At 36.6% G+C, this 22,719-nt stretch overlaps 1 protein-coding gene across 5 annotated transcripts in view; it reads left to right on the forward strand.

Moving 5' to 3' along the window:
• Positions 1-22,719, forward strand: part of COL14A1 (collagen type XIV alpha 1 chain) — a 242,324-nt gene that overhangs the window by 152,731 nt on the left and 66,874 nt on the right. For all 5 annotated transcript variants that reach the window (XM_067017540.1, XM_059043433.2, XM_059043430.2 and 2 more), the window contains 4 exons: positions 8,480-8,622; positions 12,384-12,493; positions 14,418-14,576; positions 22,525-22,602. In XM_067017540.1, coding sequence (XP_066873641.1) covers positions 8,480-8,622; positions 12,384-12,493; positions 14,418-14,576; positions 22,525-22,602 — 490 coding nt within the window. The remainder of the gene's footprint in view (positions 1-8,479; positions 8,623-12,383; positions 12,494-14,417; positions 14,577-22,524; positions 22,603-22,719) is intronic.

A 22,719-nucleotide genomic window follows, 5' to 3' on the forward strand; every position in this document is an offset into this window, starting at 1 on the left:
TGACCACCAGAAAGACAAGATCCACCCCCACCCACCAGAACACAGGCACCAGTCCCCTCCATCAGGAAGTCTATACAAGCCACTGAACAAACCTCACCCACTGGCTCAGACACCAAAAACAATGGGAAATATGAACCTGCAGCCTGCAAAAAGGGCCCTAAACACAGTAAGTTAAACATAATGAGAAGACAAAGAAATATTCAGCAGATGAAGAAGCAAAGTAAAAACCCACCAGATTAAACAACTGAAGAGGAAATAGACAGTCTACCTGAAAAAGAATTCAGAGTAATGATAGTAAAGATGATCCAAAATCTTGGAAATAGAAGGGAGAAAATAGAAGAAACACTTAACAAGGACCTAGAAGAACTAAAGAGAAAACAAACAGTGATGAACAATACAAAAAATGAAATTAAAAATTCTCTAGAAGGAATCTATAGCAGAATAACTGAGGCAGAAGAATAGATAAGTGACCTGGAAGGTAAAATAGTGGAAATAACTACCACAGAGCAGAATAAAGAAAAGAAAATGAAAAGAATTGAGGACAGTCTCTGGGACCTCTGGGACAACGTTAAACACACCAACATTCGAATTATAGGAGTCCCAGAAGAAGAAGAGAAAAAGAAAGGGACTGAGAATACATTTGAAGAGATTATAGTTGAAAACTTCCCTAATATGGGAAAGGAAATAGTCAATCAAGTCCAGGAAGTGCAGAGAGTCCCATACAGGAAAAATCCAAGGAGAAACATGCCAAAACACATATTAATCAAACTATCGAAAATTAAATACAAAGAAAAAATATTCAAAGCAGCAAGGGAAAAGCAACAATTAACATACAAGGGAATACCCATAAGTTTAACAGCTGATCTTTCAGCAGAAACTCTGCAAGCCAGAAGAGAGTGGCAGGGCATATTTAAAGTGATGAAAAGGAAAAACCTACAACCAAGGTGACTGTCCCCAGCAAGGATCTCATTCAGATTTGATGGAGAAGTTAAAACCTTTACAGAGAAGCAAAAGCTAATAGAATTCAGCACCACCAAACCAGCTTTACAACAAATGCTAAAGGAACTTCTCTGGGCAGGAAACACAAGAGAAGGAAGAGACCTACAATAACAAACCCAAAACAATTAAGATAATGGTAATAGGAATGTACTTTTTTTTTTTTTTTTTTGCAGTACACTGGCCTCTCACTGTTGTGGCCTCTCCCATTGCGGAGCACAGGCTCCGGACGCGCAGGCTCAGAGGCCATGGCTCATGGGCCCAGCTGCTCCGCGGCATGTGGGATCTTCCTGAACTGGGGCACGAACCTGCGTCCCCTGCATCGGCAGGCAGACTCTCAACCCCTGCACCACCAGGGAAGCCCGGAACATACATATTGATAATTACCTTAAATGTAAATGGATTAAACGCTGCAACAAAAAGACATAGACTGGCTGAATGAATACAAAAACAAGGCCTATATATATACTGTCTACAGACACCCACTTCTGACCTAAGGACACATACAGACTGAAAGTGAAGGGATGGAAAAAGATATTCCATGCAAATGGAAATCAAAGAAAGCTGGAGTAGCAATTCTTATATCAGACAAAATAGACTTTAAAATAAAGACTATTACAAGAGACAAAGAAAGAGAATACATAATGATCAAAGGATCAATCCAAGAAGAAGATATAACAGTTGTAAATATTTATGCACCCAACCCAGGAACCCCTCAATACATAAGGCAAAGGCTAACAGCCATAAAAGGGGAAATTGACAGTAATGCAATAATAGTAAGGGACTTTAACACCTCACTTTCACCAATGGACAGATCATCCAAAATGAAAATAAATAAGGAAACAGAAGCGTTAAATGATAAATAAAACAAGATAGACTTAACTGATATTTATAGGACATTCCATCCAAAAACAGCAGAATGCACTTTCTTCTCAAGTGCTCATGGAACATTCTCCAGGATAGATCATATCTTGGCTCACAAATCAAGACTTGGTTAATTTAAGAAAATTGAAATAGTATCAAGTATCTTTTCCAACCATAATGCTGTAAGACTAGATACCTACCAGTGACAGGAAAAATACTGTAAAAAATACAAACACATGGAAGCTAAAAATAGGCTACTAAATAACCAAAGATTACTGAAGAAATCAAAGAGGAAATAAAAAAATACCTAGACAAATGACAATGAAAACACGATGAACCAAAACCTATGGGATGCAGTAAAAACAGTTCTAAGAGGGAAGTTTATAGCAATACAATCGTATCTCAAGAAACAAGAAACGTCTCAAATAAACAACCTAAGCTTACACCTAAAGCAATTAGAGAAAGGAGAACAAAAAAACCCCAAAGTTAGCAGAAGTAAAGAAATCATAAAGATCAGATTAGAAATAAATGAAAAAGAAATGAAGGAAACGATAGCAAAGATCAATAAAACTAAAATCTTGTTCTTTGAGAAGATAAACAAAATTGATAAACCATTAGCCAGATTCATCAAGAAAAAAAAGGGGAAGAATCAAATCAACAGAATTAGAAATGAAAAAGGAGAAGTAACAATGGACACTGCAGAAATACAAAGGATCATGAGAGATTACTATAAGCAACTATATGCCAATAAAATGGACAACCTGGAAGAAATGGACAAATTCTTAGAAAAGCACAACCTTCCGAGACTGAACTAGGAAGAAATAGAAAATATGAACAGACCACTCACAAGCACTGAAATTGAAACTGTGATTAAAAGTCTTCCAACAAACAAAAGCCCAGGACCAGATGGCTTCACAGGTGAATTCTATCAAACATTTACAGAAGACCTCACCCTTATCCTTCTCAAATTCTTCCAAATATATAGCAGAGGAAGGAACACTCCCAAACTCATTCTACAAGGCCACCATCATCCTGGTACCAAAACTGGACAAAGATATCACAAAAAAAACTACAGGCCAATGTCACTGTTGAACACAGATGTAAAAATCCTCAACAAAATATTAGCAAACAGAATCCAACAGCACATTAAAAGGATCATACACCATGATCAAGTGGGGTTTATCCCAGGAATGCAAGGGTTCTTCCGTATATGCAAATCAATCAATGTGCTACACCATATTAAAATATTGAAGGATTAAAAACCATATGATCATCTCAATAGATGCAGAAAAAGCTTTTGACCAAATTCAACACCCATTTATGATAAAAACTCTCCAGAAAGTAGGCATAGAAAGAACCTACCTCAATATAATAAAGGCCATATATGACAAACCCACAGCTGACATCATTCTCAATGGTGAAAAACTGAAACCATTTCCACTAAGATCAGGAACAAGACAAGGTTGCCCACTCTTACCACTCTTATTCCACATAGTTTTGGAAGTTCTAGCCACAGCAATCGGAGAAGAAAAAGAAATAAAAGGAATCCAAATCGGAAAAGAAGAAGTAAAGCTGTCACTGTTTGCAGATGACATGATACTATACATAGAGAATCCTAAAGAAGCTACCAGAAAACTACTAGAACTAATCAATGAATTTGGTGGAGTAGCAGGATACAAAATTAATGCACAGAAATCTCTTGCATTCCTATACACTAATGATGAAAAATCTGAAAGAGAAATTAAGGAAACACTCCCATTTACCACTGCAACAAAAAAAATAAAATACCAAGGAATAAATCTACCTAAGGAGACAAAAGACTTGTACTCAGAAAACTATAAGACACTGATTAAAGAAATTAAAGAGATACAAAGAGATGGAGAGATATATCATGTTCTTGGATTGGAAGAATCAACATTGTGAAAATAACTATACTACCCACAACTATCTACAGATTCAATGCAATCCCTATCAAACTACCAATGGCATTTTTCACAGAACTAGAACAAAAAATTTCACAATTTGTATGGAAACACAAAAGACCCTGAATAGCCAAAGCAATCTTGAGAAAGAAAGAGCTGGAGGAATCAGGCTCCCTGACTTCAGACTATACTACAAAGCTACAGTAATCAAGACAGTATGGTACTGGGTAAAAACAGAAATATAGATCAGTGGAATATTATAGAAAGCCCAGAGATAAACCCACAAACATATAGTTACCTTATCTTTGATAAAGGAGGCAAGAATATACAATGGAGAAAAGACAGCCTCTTCAGTAAGTGGTGCTCAGAAAACTGGACAGCTACATGTAAAAGAATGAAGTTAGAAGACTCCCTAACACCATACACAAAAATAAACTCACAGTGGATTAAAGACCTAAATATAAGGCCAAACACTATAAAACTCTTAGAGGAAAACATAGGCAGAACACTCTATGATGTAAATCACAGCAAGATCCTTTTGGACCCACCTCCTAGAGAAATGGAAATAAAAACAAAAATAAACAAATGGGACCTAATGAAACTTAAAAGCTTTTGCATAGCAAAGGAAATCATAAACAAGACGAAAAGACAACCCTCAGAATGGGAGAAAATATTTGCAAATGAATCATTAGACAAAGGATTAATCTTCAAAATTTACAAGCAGCTCATGCAGCTCAATATCAGAAAAACAAACAACCCAATTAAAAAATGGTCAGACGACCTAAATAGACATTTCTCAAAGAAGATATACAGACTGCCAAAAAACATATGAAAGGATGCTCAACATCACTAATCATTAGAGAAATGCAAATCAAAACTACAATGAGGTATTGCTTCACACTGGTCAGAATGGCCATCATCAAAAAATCTACAAAGAGTAAATGCTGGAGAGGGTGTGGAGAAAAGGGAACCCTCTTGCACTGTTGGTGGGAATGTAAATTGATACAGCCACTATGGAGAGCAGTATGGATGTTCCTTCAAAAGTAAAAATTGAACTACCATATGACCCAGCAATCCCACTACTGGGCATATACCCTGAGAAACCATAATTCAAATAGAGTCATGTTCCACAATATTCATTGTGGTACTATTTACAATAGCCAGGACATAGAAGCAACCTAAGTGTTTGTTGACAGATGGATGAATGGAGAAAGAAGATGTGTCACATATGTACAATGGAATGTTACTCAGCCATAAAAAGAAACGAAATTGAATTTTTTGTAATGGGGTGGATAGACCTAGAGTCTGTCATACAGAGTGAAATTAGTCAGAAAGAGAAAAAGAAATACCATATGCTAACACACATATATATATATGGAATCTAAAGAAAAAAAAAGTTCTGATGAACCTAGGGGCAGGACAGGAATAAAGATGCAGATGTAGAGAATGGGCTTGAGGACACGGGGAGTGGTAATGGTAAGCTTGAACGAAGTGAGAGAGTAGCATTGACATATATACACTACCAAATGTTAAATAGATAGCTAGTGGGAAGCAGCTGCATAGCACAGGGAGATCAGCTCAGTGCTTTGTGACCACGTAGAGAGGTGGGATAGGGAGGGTGGGACAGAGATGCATGGGAGAAGGGTTATGGTGATATATGTATACATAATAGCTGACTTGCTTTGTTATACAGCAGAAATTAATGCAACACTGTAAAGCAATTATATTCCAATTAAGGTGTTAAAAAAATTACATTATCTAGTTATTCTACAGTCTATGATGCACCTAGGGATTTCTGGCGCTACTTCAGCAGTTCTGAAAACTCCAGACATACTTGAGATTACAAATTAGGAGTTCCTGATTTAAGGGGTCATCTCTCAAGATGTCACCTGCTACTTTACATTCCAAATATTCATTTGTTTTGGTCTCAAAATGCCTTGAGTATTTTAATGTGAAACTTTTTCTGTGTCCACATTTTGATATAGTGTGCACATATGCATGAAAATGTGGGGGAGATCATTTTCGAGTATTAAATTAATCTGTCCAATTTGTAAACAAGTTGCTTTTCTACCTTCTTCCAAAATACTCTTTATTGAATTCAAGCTTATTACAGTACTATCTGTAGTTTTAGATAAATCCAACATCTGACGTTACTTTTTGATAGGTTTTTTTTACACTGTCTAGTGATGAATATTAAAATGCATATTTGAAAATCATTCCTGGAGGCCTAGACAAAAATGAGAATTGCCAGAAGGAAAATCTTCTACCACTCCACTGAAATTGTTCATCCGGCCAGCAATGCCCTCATGCCTCACCTTGCTAAATCCATTCACTTGTTCCCAGTCTTTATCTCACTTGACCTGTCACCAGCATTTTATACAGTTGATCATATCTTCCTCCTGGATTCACTCTCCTCCTTGGGCCTCTGGGGCTCATACTACCTCTAGTTTCTGTCTACATTACAGGCTGTTCCTTTTCAGTGCTGGCTCTTCTTTTCTCCTCCACCTCTTTATGTTGGAGGGACCAGGACTTGCTCAAGACCTCCTTGTTTTCTCTGTCTGTCCCTTCTTCCTAGTGATCTTTTCAGTATCGTAGTGTTGAACCCCATCTATATGCCAAGGATTCCTAAATTTTATACTTCCAGTCCAGATCTACTTCCCCAAATTTAGACCTACATATTTAATTACTTACTAGATATCTCTACTTGGATTTCTCATAGGCATTTCATACTTTATAGGTTCAATACCACATCCCTCATCCTACTTCCAGAACCAGCTTCACCTATGACCTTTTTCATCTTAATGATGAGTACATTTAATGAGTTTCTTAGGCAAAGAAGCTGGACTCCTGTGTTTCTCTTATGCCCCACATCAATCCACCAAGGAATCCTAATTGTCTGTTCCTTCTCACTACCTCTATCGTCATCACCCTGATATGAGGTACCATCATCTCTTCCCTACATCATTACAGCAGCCTCCTGACTGGTCTTCCTGCTGCTACCCTTGCCTTCTTGGTGTCTGTTCTCCAAGTAGCTGTCAGAATGATTTCTTTTTTTTTTTGATGTATAAATCAGATCATGTCACTCCAAAATCTGCCAGTGATTCCTCATTCCCCTTGGCATAAAAGTCAAAGCTCTTGAATGGCCAGAGAGCCCTGCATTATCTGGGTAGCTATTACCTCTTTGACTTTACCTCTTGTTTTAGTCCGTTCTCAAAATATACCAGACACACCCCTCTTTAGTATCTTTGCTCTGGCTGGATGTCTTCATCTCCTATGAGTTTTTCTTCAAGTGTGACCTTCTCAGTGAACCTTTGCTCGAATGCAGTCTTCTCAATGAACCTTCTAAGTGAAGCCAATGCCGATGACTTTAATTAAAATGGCAAAATAATGCATTCTAGCATTCCCAATCCCCATTATGCTGCTTTTTGTCGTTGATGGCACTTACTACCTTCTAATAAACTGTATAATTCACCCTGCTCAAATTCAAGTGCTCATACAAAGGTTCCTTGCCAGTTTGATTCACTTTTGTATCTTAATGCGTATTACCATATCTGGTACCTCGTAGGCACTCAACAAATATTGAATGAATGGATACATACATATTTAATGTATGCAAATCAAACTTTCACTTTTAAATTTATGCTAAATTCTGACCTATTCACCAATTTGTCAATTTGATGAATAAATATTATGGGTCTCCTATATATCTAAAAGCCTGTATCTGTTGCTTGAGGGAAAAATTTTAAAGTATGTAAGTGATCCACTTAACTGTTAGAGAGGTGAGATGGTGTAGCAGGTTGGGTTCCCCAGGAAGCAGATCCAAAGGGGGAGATTAGTGTGTGGGAAGTCGATGAGGCTGTGCTCTGCTGGATGGGAACACAAGGAAGTAAGATAGGGCAAAGGAGAGAAGTCAAGCTATGAAGCAGTTTCAGTAAAAGCCTCAGTTGACCCCCACACAGGAGTTCTTAGAATGGAGTTATCTCCTTTGGAATGAGAAGCTCTGGTCCTTATATCCCCTCAAAGACTAGTCATTGAAGAGAGGCACCATAATAAAGTTGGCATGACCTTGAGAGAGGCACCCCTCATCTGCTGAGGCCATTCCTGAGGGAACTGGTATCTGAGAGCTGTCTGCAGACATCACTCCCAGAAGCAGGATTAGTTGATTCTCAATTCTTAAAGGTGGATTTAGATGGTGCATCAGAGCACGTAGCACAGACAGGAATGCAACTAACTACAACATGTGGTAGAAAGTGACAGTGTCTTACGTTTTATAAAAGGACTGTAGATAAACATTATTTATAATACTAAAACTTGAAACTACTTAAATGTTTAATAAGAAGTGACTGGTCAGATAAATTATGGAATAGCCAAACAAGAGAAGGTTGTGCAGATATTAAATATCATGCCCTTAAAAATATTTAAGGAAATGTGAAATATGTAGTAAATGGTGCTAAGAAAAGAAAGGGGCAAATTTATATAAATTGGACAGATACTTACAGACATTCTTTAAAGGCTGGAGGGAAATGCACGGCACCAAAAGAGTGATCACTTCTGAATGGGGTAATGGTGATCTGTTATTTTCTTCTTTTCTGTTTTTTCACATCTTGTATAATGAAAGTGTATTTGCTTTTATAATCATATAAATAACTTCTTAAAGAGGGATACAAGAAAATATACTATTTTCTTTCTATTTTCAGATATTTACATCCAGAAGGATTGCCCTCTGACTATACCATCAGTTTTCTATTCCGGATTCTTCCTGATACTCCAGAGGAGCCATTTGCTCTTTGGGAGATTTTAAATAAAAATTCTGACCCATTGGTTGGAGTCATTTTAGATAGTAAGTATATTTATTTGTAAAACATTTGCACACACATGTATGAGTAATGTATGTGGCATGTCATCTTGCCTGGTTTGTGTGTATTGTAGAGTAACTCACTTATTTTAGCTATTTGTAAATACTAATAATGAGCTATGTGATAGTTTATTCATTCATTTATCTACTCATTCTTTCAACAAATATTCATCGAGTTCCTACTGTTTGCCAACACCAGGCTCTGGGATTCAGTAGCGAGCAAGGTGGAGAAAGACAATTCCTGAGACACGCGGACTGCAGAATATCTGAGAATTCAACTCCAATCTGACACTATTTACCAGAGCTCAAGCTGCTACCAGCTATGAATTGGAGGTTCCAATAACCCGCTCCAGCTCAGGATGTCAACTGAAAGTCCAGACTTTTACCTGTACTTCTGACCCACAGTCTATAAATCAGAGGTTCCCACAACTTCCTCCTCGGGTTCAATTAGTTTGCCAGAGTGGCTCACAGAACTCAGAGAAGCATTTTACATACTAGATTACCAGTCTATTATAAAAGGATATAACTCAGGAGCAAGGCATGGGGAAGAGGTGGGGAGCTTCCATTCCCTCTCCACCTGCACCACTCTTCCAGCACCTCCATATGTTTACCAACCTGGAAATTCTCTGAACCCCATCCTTTTGGGTTTTTATGTATGCTTCATTACATAGGAATTATTGATTAACTCACTGGCCATTGGCAATTGAACTCAGTCTCCAACCTCTCTCCCCTCCCTAGAACTTGGAGAGGGTAGGGGGACTGAAAGTTCTAACCCTCTCGTCACATGACTGGTTCTCCAGGCAACCAGCCCTTATCCTTAGGTTACCTAAGGGCTTTCCAAAAGCCACTGTATTAACATAACAAAAGGCACATTTTTTTTTTGTTCTTACCACAGGAAATTCCAAGGGTTTTAGGAGCTGCGAGGCAGGAACCCTAGACAAAGACTAAGTATATATGAGAAATATATTTTGGTCATCTGAATAACAAATACATATTTCTTTTAAGTCACAATGAATGTTGCAATGCCTCTTATCCTAGAAAAGAATCTCAGATTGGCAGAAGCATATTTTAGGAAGAATTCTGGGATGGAGATCTAAAATTGAAAGTTGCATATGTGCGATCATCTAGAGAGTAAGTCCAGAAAGAAAAGAGAATAGTTGTGAATGAGAAATTCCATTGTTTGGAGATTGGAAAGTTGAGGAGGAAACAATAAAGGAAAGTTCTTAACCTTTTACTGTTGGATGTCACAAATGATTATCACTTAAGAGAATTATCAAGTTTTTGGTTAATGTCCCTGAGTTTTCTAAATATATTTTTAAGTTTAGGATCCCAGTCAATCTGGGAATGAAAATTTGGTGGTTATTGTTAGGTATTAACTCGAACATTTGGATAAGAAAAGTATTTTAAGCTATTTCCAACTAGTATTTGTTAAAAGACATTTCAGTACATAGAAATAAATCAACAACTAAACATTGTGAAAGCATTTTGTATTGATTTTGAAACTAAGGGAAAGCTGTAGATTAAAAAGGTGTAAATTGCTAACTCTATATCCAACCAGGACTCGAAATCAAAGAAGTCTCTTGAAAAGATTAATATTTACTTGCTCCTTTAGAAAGCAGAATGAAAAATTTAGTTGTAACCGGGGAATGAATTAGTGAGAAAAATGTTCCTCTCTTTTTGTATAAAATATTCCTTGTAACATGAAGTACTCAAGAGTAGCAAGGTTTTTTTTTTTTTTTTTACTTGTTTGTTTGTTCATAATAAAAGACACACTGAAATATCACTATTTGGGGGCAGTGTAAGTTACATGTCCTGGGAAAACTGGTTGCTTCAGTGGTTAAATAAGGCAAAGAGTCTAGTTTTTATTTCTTAAGATTTTGTTACCGAATTAAGTTGTATGAACCGGCTGGGGCGTAGCCTGGCCCATGCTATCTGCCTTGGAGGGGGAGGGTTCTTTTTCCTTTCAGGTTTAAGTAGGTGAATAGCAAAACCAAAACCCAAGCCGAGATTGACACAGCACAAGCTTTATTCAGTGGCTAAAGAAAGGAGAAGTGGGAACTAAGTTCACAGATCAACTTCTCACCCACCTGAGGAGAGAGATTTAATTTTTTTTTAAACATCTTTATTGGAGTATAATTGCTTTACAATGATGTGTTAGTTTCTGCTTTATAACAAAGTGAATCAGTTATACATATATATATATCCCCAGATCTCCTCCCTCTTGTGTCTCCCTCCCACTCTCCCTATCCCACCCCTCTAGGTGGTCACAAAGTTCCGAGGTGATCTCCCTGTGCTATGCGGCTGCTTCCCACTAGCTATCTGTTTTACGTTTGGTAGTGTATATATTTCCATGTCACTCTCTCACTTCGTCCCAGTTTACCCTTCCCCCTCCCCGTGTCCTCAAGCCCATTCTCTACGTCTGCATCTTTATTCCTGCCCTGCCCTTAGGTTCTTCAGAACCACCTTTTTTTTAGATTCCATATATATGTGTTAGCATACAGTATTTGTTTTTCTCTTTCTGACTTACTTCACTCTGTATGACAGACTCTAGGTCCATCCACCTCATTACAAATAACTCAGTTTCATTTCTTTTTATGGCTGAGTAATATTCCATTGTATATATGTGCCACATCTTCTTTATCCATTCATCTGTCGATGGACACTTAGGTTGCTTCCATGTCCTGGCTATTGTAAATAGAGCTGCAATGAACATTTTGGTACATGACTTGTTGAATTATGGTTTTCTCAGGGTATATGCCCAGTAGTGGAATTTCTGGGTCGTATGGTAATTCTATTTTTAGTTTTTCAAGGAACCTCCATACTGTTCTCCATAGTGGCTGTATCAATTTACCTTCCCACCAACAATGCAGGAGGGTTCCCTTTTCTCCACACCCTCTCCACTGTTTATTGTTTGTAGATTTTTTGATGAAGGCCAATTCTGATTGATCTGAGGTGATTTAGTTTTAAAGAATAAAGACAAAGAGAGGAGGAGTGAGGCTGATGATGGGGAAGCATATGCATTAGTCTACCAAGGAAGGGGCAGGGCTTTTTCTAAGGGACTGGGGTGCCACCTCCTTTTTATCCTTTTTTGGTCCTTAACGGCTGCCAGTAAGTAGGTGTAGGTAACGTGCTAAAGTAGTAAATCACCGTATAATGGGACTCAAGGTCTGTTGGAGGTGAGATTCATTATCATCTTGGTCCCAGCTGGTTCCATCTGTTTTTTGTGTGTTTTTTGTTTCTTTGTACCTTCCTTTCTTACCTCTGGACCTTTTAACTTAAAAATTTATGTTCACTCCTGCTAAAGGTGGGGGGTTGGCAGCTTTTGAGTACGGGCATTCCTGCCAAAGGTGTGGGTTAGACGGTTGATGGGTTTTGAGCAAAGATCTGGAGCAGCTCTGGCAACAATTTGATTAACTTCATTTTTCCTTTTTATCTGCCTCTACTTCCAACTTCAGACAACCATCTCCCAAAAGGGTAGTGGGAATGGGAGTATGGGCAGGAACTACAGAGGAACAATATATGTCAGGGTCCTTGCCTCATCAGCATCACTACATGGTTAAGTTAGTTAATCTGGCCAATTGAAAGCCTGGGGCAACCCAAGGACTATAGGTCATTTCCTTACCTACCCGTCACTTTGTCCTAAACACAGCCTGAAAACAAAGGTTACATTATTTTGAGTTGACTTTTTAAAAAATTACCCATTTTAATACCTTCTCACATGTTTTTATTTTCCTTTGTTTGATTAGATGGTGGGAAAACCCTAACGTATTTCAACCATGACTACAGTGGGGATTTTCAAACTGTTACCTTTGAAGGACCCGAAATTAGGAAAATTTTCTATGGAAGCTTTCACAAGGTGAGTAATGCCTTGTATACATATATTCTTTATTCTCTTTGCTGTGGGCAAAGCAACAGAAGATAGTAGAACAAAAAATCCGTAGCGCTTTGGATCTCATATTTCACCTGAAGTAAGAATTACCTGTGGGGCTTGTAAACAATGCCCTGACATTCTGATTTGGTGGTTCTGGGATGGGACCCTAAAATGTACATTTTTATCCAGTAACCCAGGGGATATTGGTAGTGTCGGAAGGAAGATAGTTTCCTCTCTCCTTCTAGGTTCCTCTAGCTGGCCTAAGAATTAAATTGACATGAGACAGATTAACGGGAAAAACTCAGACAAAAGTTTAATAACGTGTATACACGGGAGAGACCCAGGAAAAACTGAGTATTTCACCAAAATAGCCGAAAGCTTCACCTTAAGTACCATCTTCAGCTAAAGACAAAAGAGGATTTTTGCGGGTGGTAGTTTGGGACTTCAAAGGGAAGGAAGGTAATTCACATGGAGATGGAAAAGCAAATGTTTGGTAAATAAATATTTGCTGGGCCTGCAGAAACAATGGGACACAGATTTTCCCCCACCATACCTAGCCTATATTCTTTGCAGATATCCCTGGTGATAGCTCTGTTCTGGGAACAGGACTTCTGTCTAAATCCTTTTAGGCAGTTAGAAGGAAGGTCAAAGTTTCTTCCTGAGTCTTTTGGGCCTTGATTGTTTTCAGCTTGAAACAATCTGCATACCAAAGAGACATTTTGGGATGGCAAATTTTGGTGCCCTACCACAGAAGTGGTCCAGGTTCTTACTTTGAGGAACCATGTAGTAGAGGGTACTGTATTATTTAGCAGATAGTTGTTAGTTCACTACATTATGTATGATGTAGGAAGGATTGCTGGTCTACCTGGCCACCAATATAGATAAATACCAGCAGCCAAATCATGTTGAAATATGTAGACAGATTGCACTGAGACATATATATACAGACAGCCCATCACTGCCATTATATAAATTACCCAGAGGAAGCTGGTAAAACCTGACTTTAGTTGTTCTTATTTTAACCTGGCACTTGTGATAGAACTCTGTTCATTCACATTTCACATCTCTGAAACACTTTGTTTTGGTGATCACTGGAGTATACATGCTCCCTTCCAAACTTTACTGTTTCCTTTGTGTTTAGTGAATAAGCCTGCTGATCTCTGGGCTGTTAAGGAATGCAACACCAAGAGTGCCGGAGAGCAGAGAATTTACTAAGTGGTACTGCAAAAAGCTGCCTCTTAACCATGCCCTTCTTGTCCTGTCAGAGGGAGGGAAGGGATGTTGCAAAGCAGTCTTCATCTTGGCTTCTGTCTCCTGATGTAGAATGTGGTCAGATCTATCTAATCTACACGACTTTGCTACTTTCTGGGGTTTTGAATACCATAACTGTATAAGAACAATTGCATAACAAAATTCTGACTCTTTTTTGCATAAGAAAAGTTGCATAAAAATGGTTTTTTTTTTCTGGTTTAATCGGACTGTGCAACCAGAAGTACAAGGTATCTTAAAAACACATGAGATGCAGATGATTAGTGCATGGTTCAAAATAGTCCCATTAGCATTTCTTTGGAATTATTGTCATTTATTTACCAACTTCCTCTAGACATGATTCTTTTCTTGGTTAGGCAGAGTCAGTCACAAAGTAGCCAAGAAATATTACAGGGGAAGTGAAAAGCATGTGAGATTTCATTAGTGTTTAAAAAAACAGCAACCACATAGAGATGGTACCTGAATGTGGGATAATCATGGAAATGGTAAAAGTAGAACCTTTTTCCTTAAGCAAAACATATAGTGACAGAATTCCTTCTTTTCTCTTCCATACTTTTCGGTGAGGAGTCATGCAATTATGTAAATTTGGTTGATATTTTCTCCTGCTTCTTACCTTCTAAAACATCTTTACTTTTATCAGCTACATGTTGTTGTCAGCAAGACTTTAGCCAAAGTGGTTATTGACTGCAAGCAAGTTGGTGAGAAGGCAATAAATGCATCGTCTAATATCACATTAGATGGTGTCGAAGTCCTAGGGAGAATGGTTAGATCAAGAGGACCAAATGGAAACTCTGCACCAGTAAGTGGATAAATAAGTGAATCTGTGTTATTGTTAAAGAAAAAAATCCTCTTGAAATATAATTATTTATCTTCCAGGGGAAAAATTTGGTAAAGGGACAGATGGAGGGAGGGCTGGATGAATGATAGATTGATGAATGGATAAACAAGTAGATAATGGCCTTTTCAAATGAATTAGAACATGAACGTTCAAAACTCTTGCAATATGCTTCTGCTATATTATAAGGAGAATGCTCCAAGAATTAGACTAGTTTTTTTTCTAAATGGATTTTAAAATTCGAATAGTAAAATATTCATATTTTAAAATTCAAATAAAATATTGTGACATAAATGGTTTGTTAATGAGAATAACTGTAAGTGAACCTCATTTATATAAGCAGATACAAATCTGAATAAAATATGTTATTATTATACACAGTAAATTGACAGAAATCTCTCATTTGGATTAGATTTGGGCATTTAAAAACTAGATTCTTGCTATTGCTAATGTAAAATTAACCCTTTAATCGTTAATAGTTATTTAAATAACAAATCATTCTAAGATATATTTGTCATCATACAGCATGGAGTTTCAGAGGAGGAGACTTTGAATTGGCAAAGAAATCACATTCCCTTCAGTCACTACTAGCCATAAAGAGCAGTGTACACAAGCTTTTGTTTTAACAACACACATTCACAGATCATTAGCAACATTCTCTAATTTGAGTCATTCTATAATTAGAACCAATTAGCCTGGAGGGAATTTTATTCTTGTAAGCAATTCCAAATATTCAAATCTACACTTCTCTTCTGTGTAGCAGAATAATCAGGTTAATTATGATTCACTCTTATTGTCTTATGCTTTCAGAGATCTGTAGAAGTAGCCAGCTATATGGAAATTTAGAAAGACCTGGTGGTTCTCAAAGTGTTTTTAAGCTGAAATCACTTAGTACAAATGAAATCTTCTAGTATATCAAATGAGTATGATTAAAACACACCCATGTTGATTGAATGGGAGAGGGGACATGGGGTAGTAGGTGCTGCCATCCTCCAATGGTCCCTAAGGGCGCTTTGAGGAACACAGTTCTAATTCCTCTGCTCTAGTATAACCCCTTCACTTTATATACCAGGAAACAGTCCCAGAGTGGTGAGGGAATTTACTTTGGGACAGTTTGCTGTTTCATGGCATTTCTCTTTGTGGTAACAATAGAAATGAAATCCTTGTGTACAATCAGGGTATATTGATGCTTTCAGATCTTCATAGATGTGTGCTAATTAGTTTAACACTTAGCTTTGAAGTAGTTTTAAAAGTACTTTTGTTTCTCCTTTGCTTTGGAGAACTATGGATTAGATGTTTGAAAAGAGGGAATATAACAGCTATGGAAGGCTCTTTTGTTTTCAGTTGTGGTAAGAGACTTTTAAGAATGTTTACATGATATTGAGGAGTTATCTCTTCTTAATTTGTGGTATTCCATGTGGATTAAGAAACATTTCACCTTCTACTTCATGGAAGATACTTTTATGATAGCACACTTCAGAATTTACAAGACTCCAGAATTGGCAAACTATGGATACCTTGTATGGATAAATGGATGTATATAGATGGATGCTTAGAAGGATGAATGAATAGACTCTAATTTAAGAAAGAGAAACAATTCCAGGTGGATGAGATTATGGCCCATGTCACTTAGTACTATCATTATTTTTTTATTTTAGACATAACGCATATAGAATCCCTGACACTTAGTAGCCATTCAATGAAGAGCAGCTATTTTTATTGAAGTGTCAACCATACCTTTTCCATCTCACCTTTTCTAAACCTGTGGTACTTGCTTAACCCTTGATTATTTGTAGTCATATATTATTTTCTTGCTCTTTCATATAACTGCATTTCACTTCTCTAGTCAAGAGTATAAACCCCTCAGAACAGAAACCATGTCTTGGTCTTCATTTGCAATGACCCACGTCTACTCTACATCACAGTATCTAATAAATTCGTGTGAACAGAGTACTTTCTCAAGAAACACTTGATAGGAAGTAAATAGGAAGTCATCTATTTGAATTGTATCATGTCTTTTCTTAAAATCTTTTGCATATATAGTATTCCATGTGTGGTATTGACAACAGTCCACTAATATATATCATACCATCTCCTAATTATAATTCATACTTTACAACTACAGTTTTATAATTACAGTTACAAATTAATTGTATTTCACATTACACTCTACGCAGTAATTTTACTCCAATTGTGTGACCAATTAAATATTAAAGAATTTATTTCTGAAAGCTAAAATGACTGTAGGTGTCAGGCCTACTGGTGATAAATCTTGACTTTTGAACATGACAGAAAATCAATTAAACAGAGCGCCCTCTGTGGTAACTTCCACCCAGTAGGAGACAAAGGGGAATTTATAGAAGTCGGTCATTAAAGAGTTCTTTGTAAGCCTAGTAGGAAAAAAGTTGTAGCTTTTGCTAGAATCTAGACGTCTACAAAGGATTACTAAATAGATTTTTAGTCTACCCACTTATTGAGGAATTTGATTATGTTGAAATGGATGATATTAGAGTAGATCTCAAGAATGTGACTGAAAACTCACTTGCTTTTTGGGGTTATTACTTAACTGTTTCAGGGCAAGGCAAGAGAGATGCTTCAGTCTTCAGTTCTCAATTTAGAAATCCCACATTGCTAATATAATCTTGATATACATATGCAAAAGGGAATATGTAATGTACAAGTTTGGGGTCATTCCAGGAGGCATAATTATCATCTAAGAGGGATGAGTCGTTTATAGGTAAGCATTCCCTGGCAAGTTCAGCAATGATTCAAAAAGTGCCAAGTGATGGAAGAACTCTAAATTCTCAGTCTTTAAAGACTACAGATTTTTTAAACCAAAGTTGAGTGGAGGAGAGATGAATGGATTTAGGGATATAGTAACTACTGTATTGAAATTACTCATTCATCATAAAAACAACTTGCGTTCAGCAATGCAAGATTTTACATGCAGCCAAAGTCCCTAGCGGGACTAAACTAATAGGCAGGCTTAATTTAGCCATCAAAACATACATGGGAAGAAACTTAACAACTGTGCTTCTCCTTTCCAATCTTCTTTCCCCTGAGAAGTTTCTTCTACCTTTTCTGACACCTAATGAAATTATCATGCTGCCAATCAGAGATGATTCAAGAAAAAATTTGAGCTTCTGGCATTATGTTTGTTAGTGTCTTTTTTCCACCTTTTCACATCTAACACTTATATAATTATACAACTGTCATTTATTTAGCCCTCTGATGTGTAAATAAAGACAAATACAAGTTATGTTTTGGAGTTTTTAGTAATTTTATTTAGAGTTAAAGCTTTTAGGTGGGAATCAATAGCAGACTAGTCAATGATCCTCTAGAAACAAGTGTTTTTAAATTGCAAGGACATGGTTGTGTTTTCACTGGATTGTATCTTTTACTCCTTAAAATGATGATAGTGGCTAACATTTATTGCCTGCTATGGACTAGGCAGTGTGAACATTTCTGATATTATCTCATTTAGTCCTCCAATAACCCTAGGAAGAGATACTTATTACTATCCCCATTTTATAGATGCAGAAACTGAGACTTGAATAAGTTAGGGAGGAATCCCCTTTCAAAAGTGAGGAAAGTGAGATATGAGATTGTATCTGAGTTGCATGTGGTTACCCAATTTCCATTCTGAGCTCTTTTCCCTTGGGTCAGACTGATTATGATAGAACTTAAGGCAGAGGAGGGAATCTGGTCTGTAACAGTGACCATATGCCCTGTCTGTCCACTGGCAAGTTCAAAAACTCACCATTATTTGAATTACAACCTTGAAATAAATGTGACCAAAATGTTCCCCCAAGCATGTCTACACCTAAACAAACATTCTAATTACTACCAACAACTACAACAGCTGTTCCTTTTCATCTCCTAATTGAATAGTGCCATCATGGTTTCCCTTAAATTCAGTAAGCTGATGGCGAGCAAGTAAAAAAACCCTGTTCAATAGGTGACAAGTGATAAAGGCTTAATAAATCTTAGTTTGGAGGTGAAATCAATCAAATTTACACACCAATTTAAAAGCAGAACATGGCCTAGGTCCTCAGGACTCTTTCTTCTATGCTCTCGGGCAATGCAAAGCTCTCTGAATATTTGTATAAGTTCAGGTGCAGCTTGACTTCAAATTATAAGCTTAAAAATGTTATACTAGAAAAAAAAATCAGCAGATAAAAACTGGTACTTAGTGGAAAGTTGAGCCAGGAGTGGGTACATTTTCATTTCCATTCACAGATCACAGTGACTCAACTGCCAAGAAATATTTTAATCTTATTTTCATGCTAACATCTGACCCCAAATGACTTGCCTTTTGTGCTACACCCAAACAAAAATGTCCAGTAATGAAAAAGTATTTGTAATTGTCTAAGTATTCCCTTGAAAGAGATTATAAAAATTGAAAGTGGGAGGGTACTTTTTTTTTTATTTGGCCAGATATTTTTCTTCATAATGTTCAGTCAGTTACAAAGGAAAAAAGTTGCAGAAGTGAAAAGGGGCTGCCTCTTAGTCACTTGAAGTATGATTTATTTTGAACCATATTGTCTTGCACTTTTAGGCACTCAAATATAAGATCTTTGGGCATGTCAGCTCTGTAATGTTTCCTCCATAATTTGTATAAATGTGTGTGTAATTGCTTCTGGAATAAAAGCCAGATTTTTTAAGAACAATCCCCAGAAATGTGCCTTGGAAAAAAAGTCTCTAAATAAAGGCTGAGGAATCTAAACCATTACGAATGCAAAACAATTATGAATAAATTTGTTGTACTCACACAAAAAAGGCTGCTGACTTCATCTAACTTGAAAAAGAAAAGACAGCCCACAAGCATTCTTCAAATGATAGTATCAGCCTCATTCAGCATTTAGTAGGTATTCGACCTCTTGAATAAATAAAATGAACTCATAAGAATCTCAGTAACTCAATAGGGTAGGGGAATTTTAGCCAAAGGTTTGTATGGAGACATTATACAGTTATAGGTGATTGGGCAGTGAATGTTTATTCAAAAAACGTCAAGAAAGCCTGGTGTATCCTGGGACTAGTAAAAAGCCTTTGCTTTAAATAAATCTTTCCATTCACTAAAATGTGTTCACACTGAGGGCTCTATTCAGAAATGGAAAATTTCTTAATGGATGAATGACTTACAGAATTAACTGAATCTATCTAATGCTGTCATAATGGGACCCATTTAATAAATGTCCCCAGACAAATGGCATTGTCAAGTTAGGCTGCGGTATCTACATTTTAAACATTAGACTAATGATCTGTTAACTGCAAAATAAACCACAAGAAAATGAAGTGTGCTCTTCAAATCCCAGCCAGAATTCAGCTTTCAACATGTGCTTAAGTTTCTTTGACTTTTTTGTCCCAAGTCCTAATTTACAGAATGGAGTTGACATTACTATTATCATACCTCATAGTGGGGATTGAAAGATTAAATGATTTAGGCAAAGTCTTTAGGATGGTGCCTGGCACGTAGTAAGTTTTTCAACAAGTGTTTGCTGCCATTGTTATTTGCTAAGATTTTTCTCAACCAAAACATTGATTACTGGGGACACAAACTACTGTTATATTTCTGCTCTCAATATTGCATCACTTTCATTTTCATTCTACTATTTTGGCCTCTGTATTATATACTCCTACAGCTTAAAGATCAATTATAAAAGGGCTTTTGTACATGTTACATTAAAATAATATTTATTTAAAAATATTAATAAAAAAAGAAAAAATATATTTATTATGTGTAGTTATATTCTGGGAACTGTTCTAAATATTTCCCTTTATGAGTTCATTTTATTGTTATGGCTACTATTATTACTCTAATGAATAGCTACTATTGAATAGCTATTATTATTATCCTAATTTTATAGGTAAGGAAAATTGAGACTCCAACACATTAAATAATTTGTTTCAAGTGATTTAGCTTGTGAGTGGATTACCCCCAGGCAGCCTAGCTCTATAGCCTCCTAATCCCTATATGCTCCTTGAAATATCTTTGTTGCTATTGTTGTTTATGAAAATCAGGAGCCGTGTTCTTTAAAAATGCTTTAATTTTAAAAACCTAATTTTTTAATGGTCATAATTTTGTTGTATGGTTGCCCTGAGCAGACTTAAATATCATACCCTTTGGGGAAAAAATGTTTTTAATACAGAAAAAAAAAGAATAGTGAATCATGCAATATTTCTTCAAATAACACAATGGTTTTAATTGAAAAAAGGAAACAGGATGTCTTGATTTATGGATCTGCTTTCAAAATGTGCGTCATTTTATGACTCTCGCAAAACTCACTTGGGAAGGATGTTTGCAGCAAGGCGCAATTCTTCCTGGGTGTAACAGGAGAAAGCCTGACTTCATCTTCTTTACTGTCAGATAGGGCAGGCTCTTTTGTGATGCTGGAAGCATTGTTAGTAACCTATTTCAGTCATACCAACTACTTGAGTATTCTCATCTTCATCCAGGGGACCCTTGACAGGGATGAGAGAAAATAAGGCACCAAGAGTTTCCAGCTTTTGCTGAAAACACCACTTGCTGAAGGAAAGTTACAGATTTAAAATGCAGAGAATTTCATCCTTCTCCCAGCCCTGTAATTGATGACACTTTTTTCTTTTTAAATGGAAGTATGGTTGATTTACAATGTTGTGTTAGTTTCAGGTGTACAGCAGACTGATTCAGTTATAGATAGCTAGATAGTTAGATAGCTAATGTCTATTCTTTTTCAGATTCTTTTCCATTGTAGGTTATTATAAGATACTGAATACAGTTCCCTGTGCTATACAGTAGATCCTTGTTTATTTTATATATAGTAGTGTGTATCTATTAATACCAAACTCCTGATGAGATTCGATATTTGAAAATAATATAGGAAGAAATATAGTATTAGAAATGGTGGCATCATGAAGCTAGTGTGAGCCCTTAATGATATTATAATGATGTTTCTAAATATTTCAAAATATACATTAATTTGTTGTCAACATAAATGAGTAGAACAAGACTGTCTAAATATTTATGGTGTGATCGATGGCTTAAATAAAAATACACTTAGCACAGATTCTCACAATACCGTATGTGAGTCTGTCATGACACCACACTGTAAACAGTATTTATGTGTCTGTCTCTTACTCCCTATAAATTCTTTGAGGGCAGAACTCTGGTTTTGTTCATTTTCATATCCTAAAGGAGGTCTACATGGTATCTGGCTTGCATTATGCACTAAAAAAAAAGTGGCCAAATATATGCATGAATGATGAAAGTCAGAATTAATTCAACAAGTCTTCATCATGAATACCTACTACATTCCCCATGTTTTCACAAGCTTTTTTTTTTGGCCGAACGGCATGACATGTGGATAGTTCCCTGACCAGGGATAGAACCCATGCCCCCTGCAGTGGAAGCATGGAGTCCTAACCACTGGACTACCAGGGAATTCTCTACATGCCACATGTTATGATAGGGGGCACAAAGATGGATGAGTGATTCTGTGTTCTTTGATGACCTCCCAGTCTGAGGAGAAGAAAATGTAAATCATTGTGCTGTATGATGGGACATATGCTATAAAAGATGTATGGAGCATTGTGGGATTACAGAGGCCCTTGGAGCAACTGTGAGGGGCAGGTCAGGGAGGATTTCAACAGAAGCACTAAGCTTTTTTAGGTAGAGACAGAAGGAGGAATTGTGCGAAATAAGGGGGTTTGGATGGTGGATGGAGTAACTACTGACAAAAATCTTAAGTCACTGTATGTTTGAGGAACAAAGATTGATATTGTTAGAATGACTTTTTAATTTATTCACTGTAATATAATGTTATAAATATATTGGTGTTCTATTATGTAATACATACTATGAAATCATTATAATTATAAACACAATGTATCTATATATCTTTTATTGAATGACAATTTTCTTTTTAAATTGAAGTTCCAGTTACAGATGTTTGATATTATTTGTTCCACATCATGGGCCAATAAAGACAAATGCTGTGAACTTCCTGGCCTGGTAAGAATTCTTCTTTTCGTTATTTGGTCTGTTCTTTACCGAAGTTTTCTAAAGTTATATTTAATTTTCCCTGAAAATGAAATGCTGTTTCACAAAACTCATGTCACAGATAATTCA

Source organism: Kogia breviceps, chromosome 17, assembly GCF_026419965.1.
Source record: "Kogia breviceps isolate mKogBre1 chromosome 17, mKogBre1 haplotype 1, whole genome shotgun sequence".
In the NCBI taxonomy this organism is placed as follows: domain Eukaryota; kingdom Metazoa; phylum Chordata; class Mammalia; order Artiodactyla; family Physeteridae; genus Kogia; species Kogia breviceps.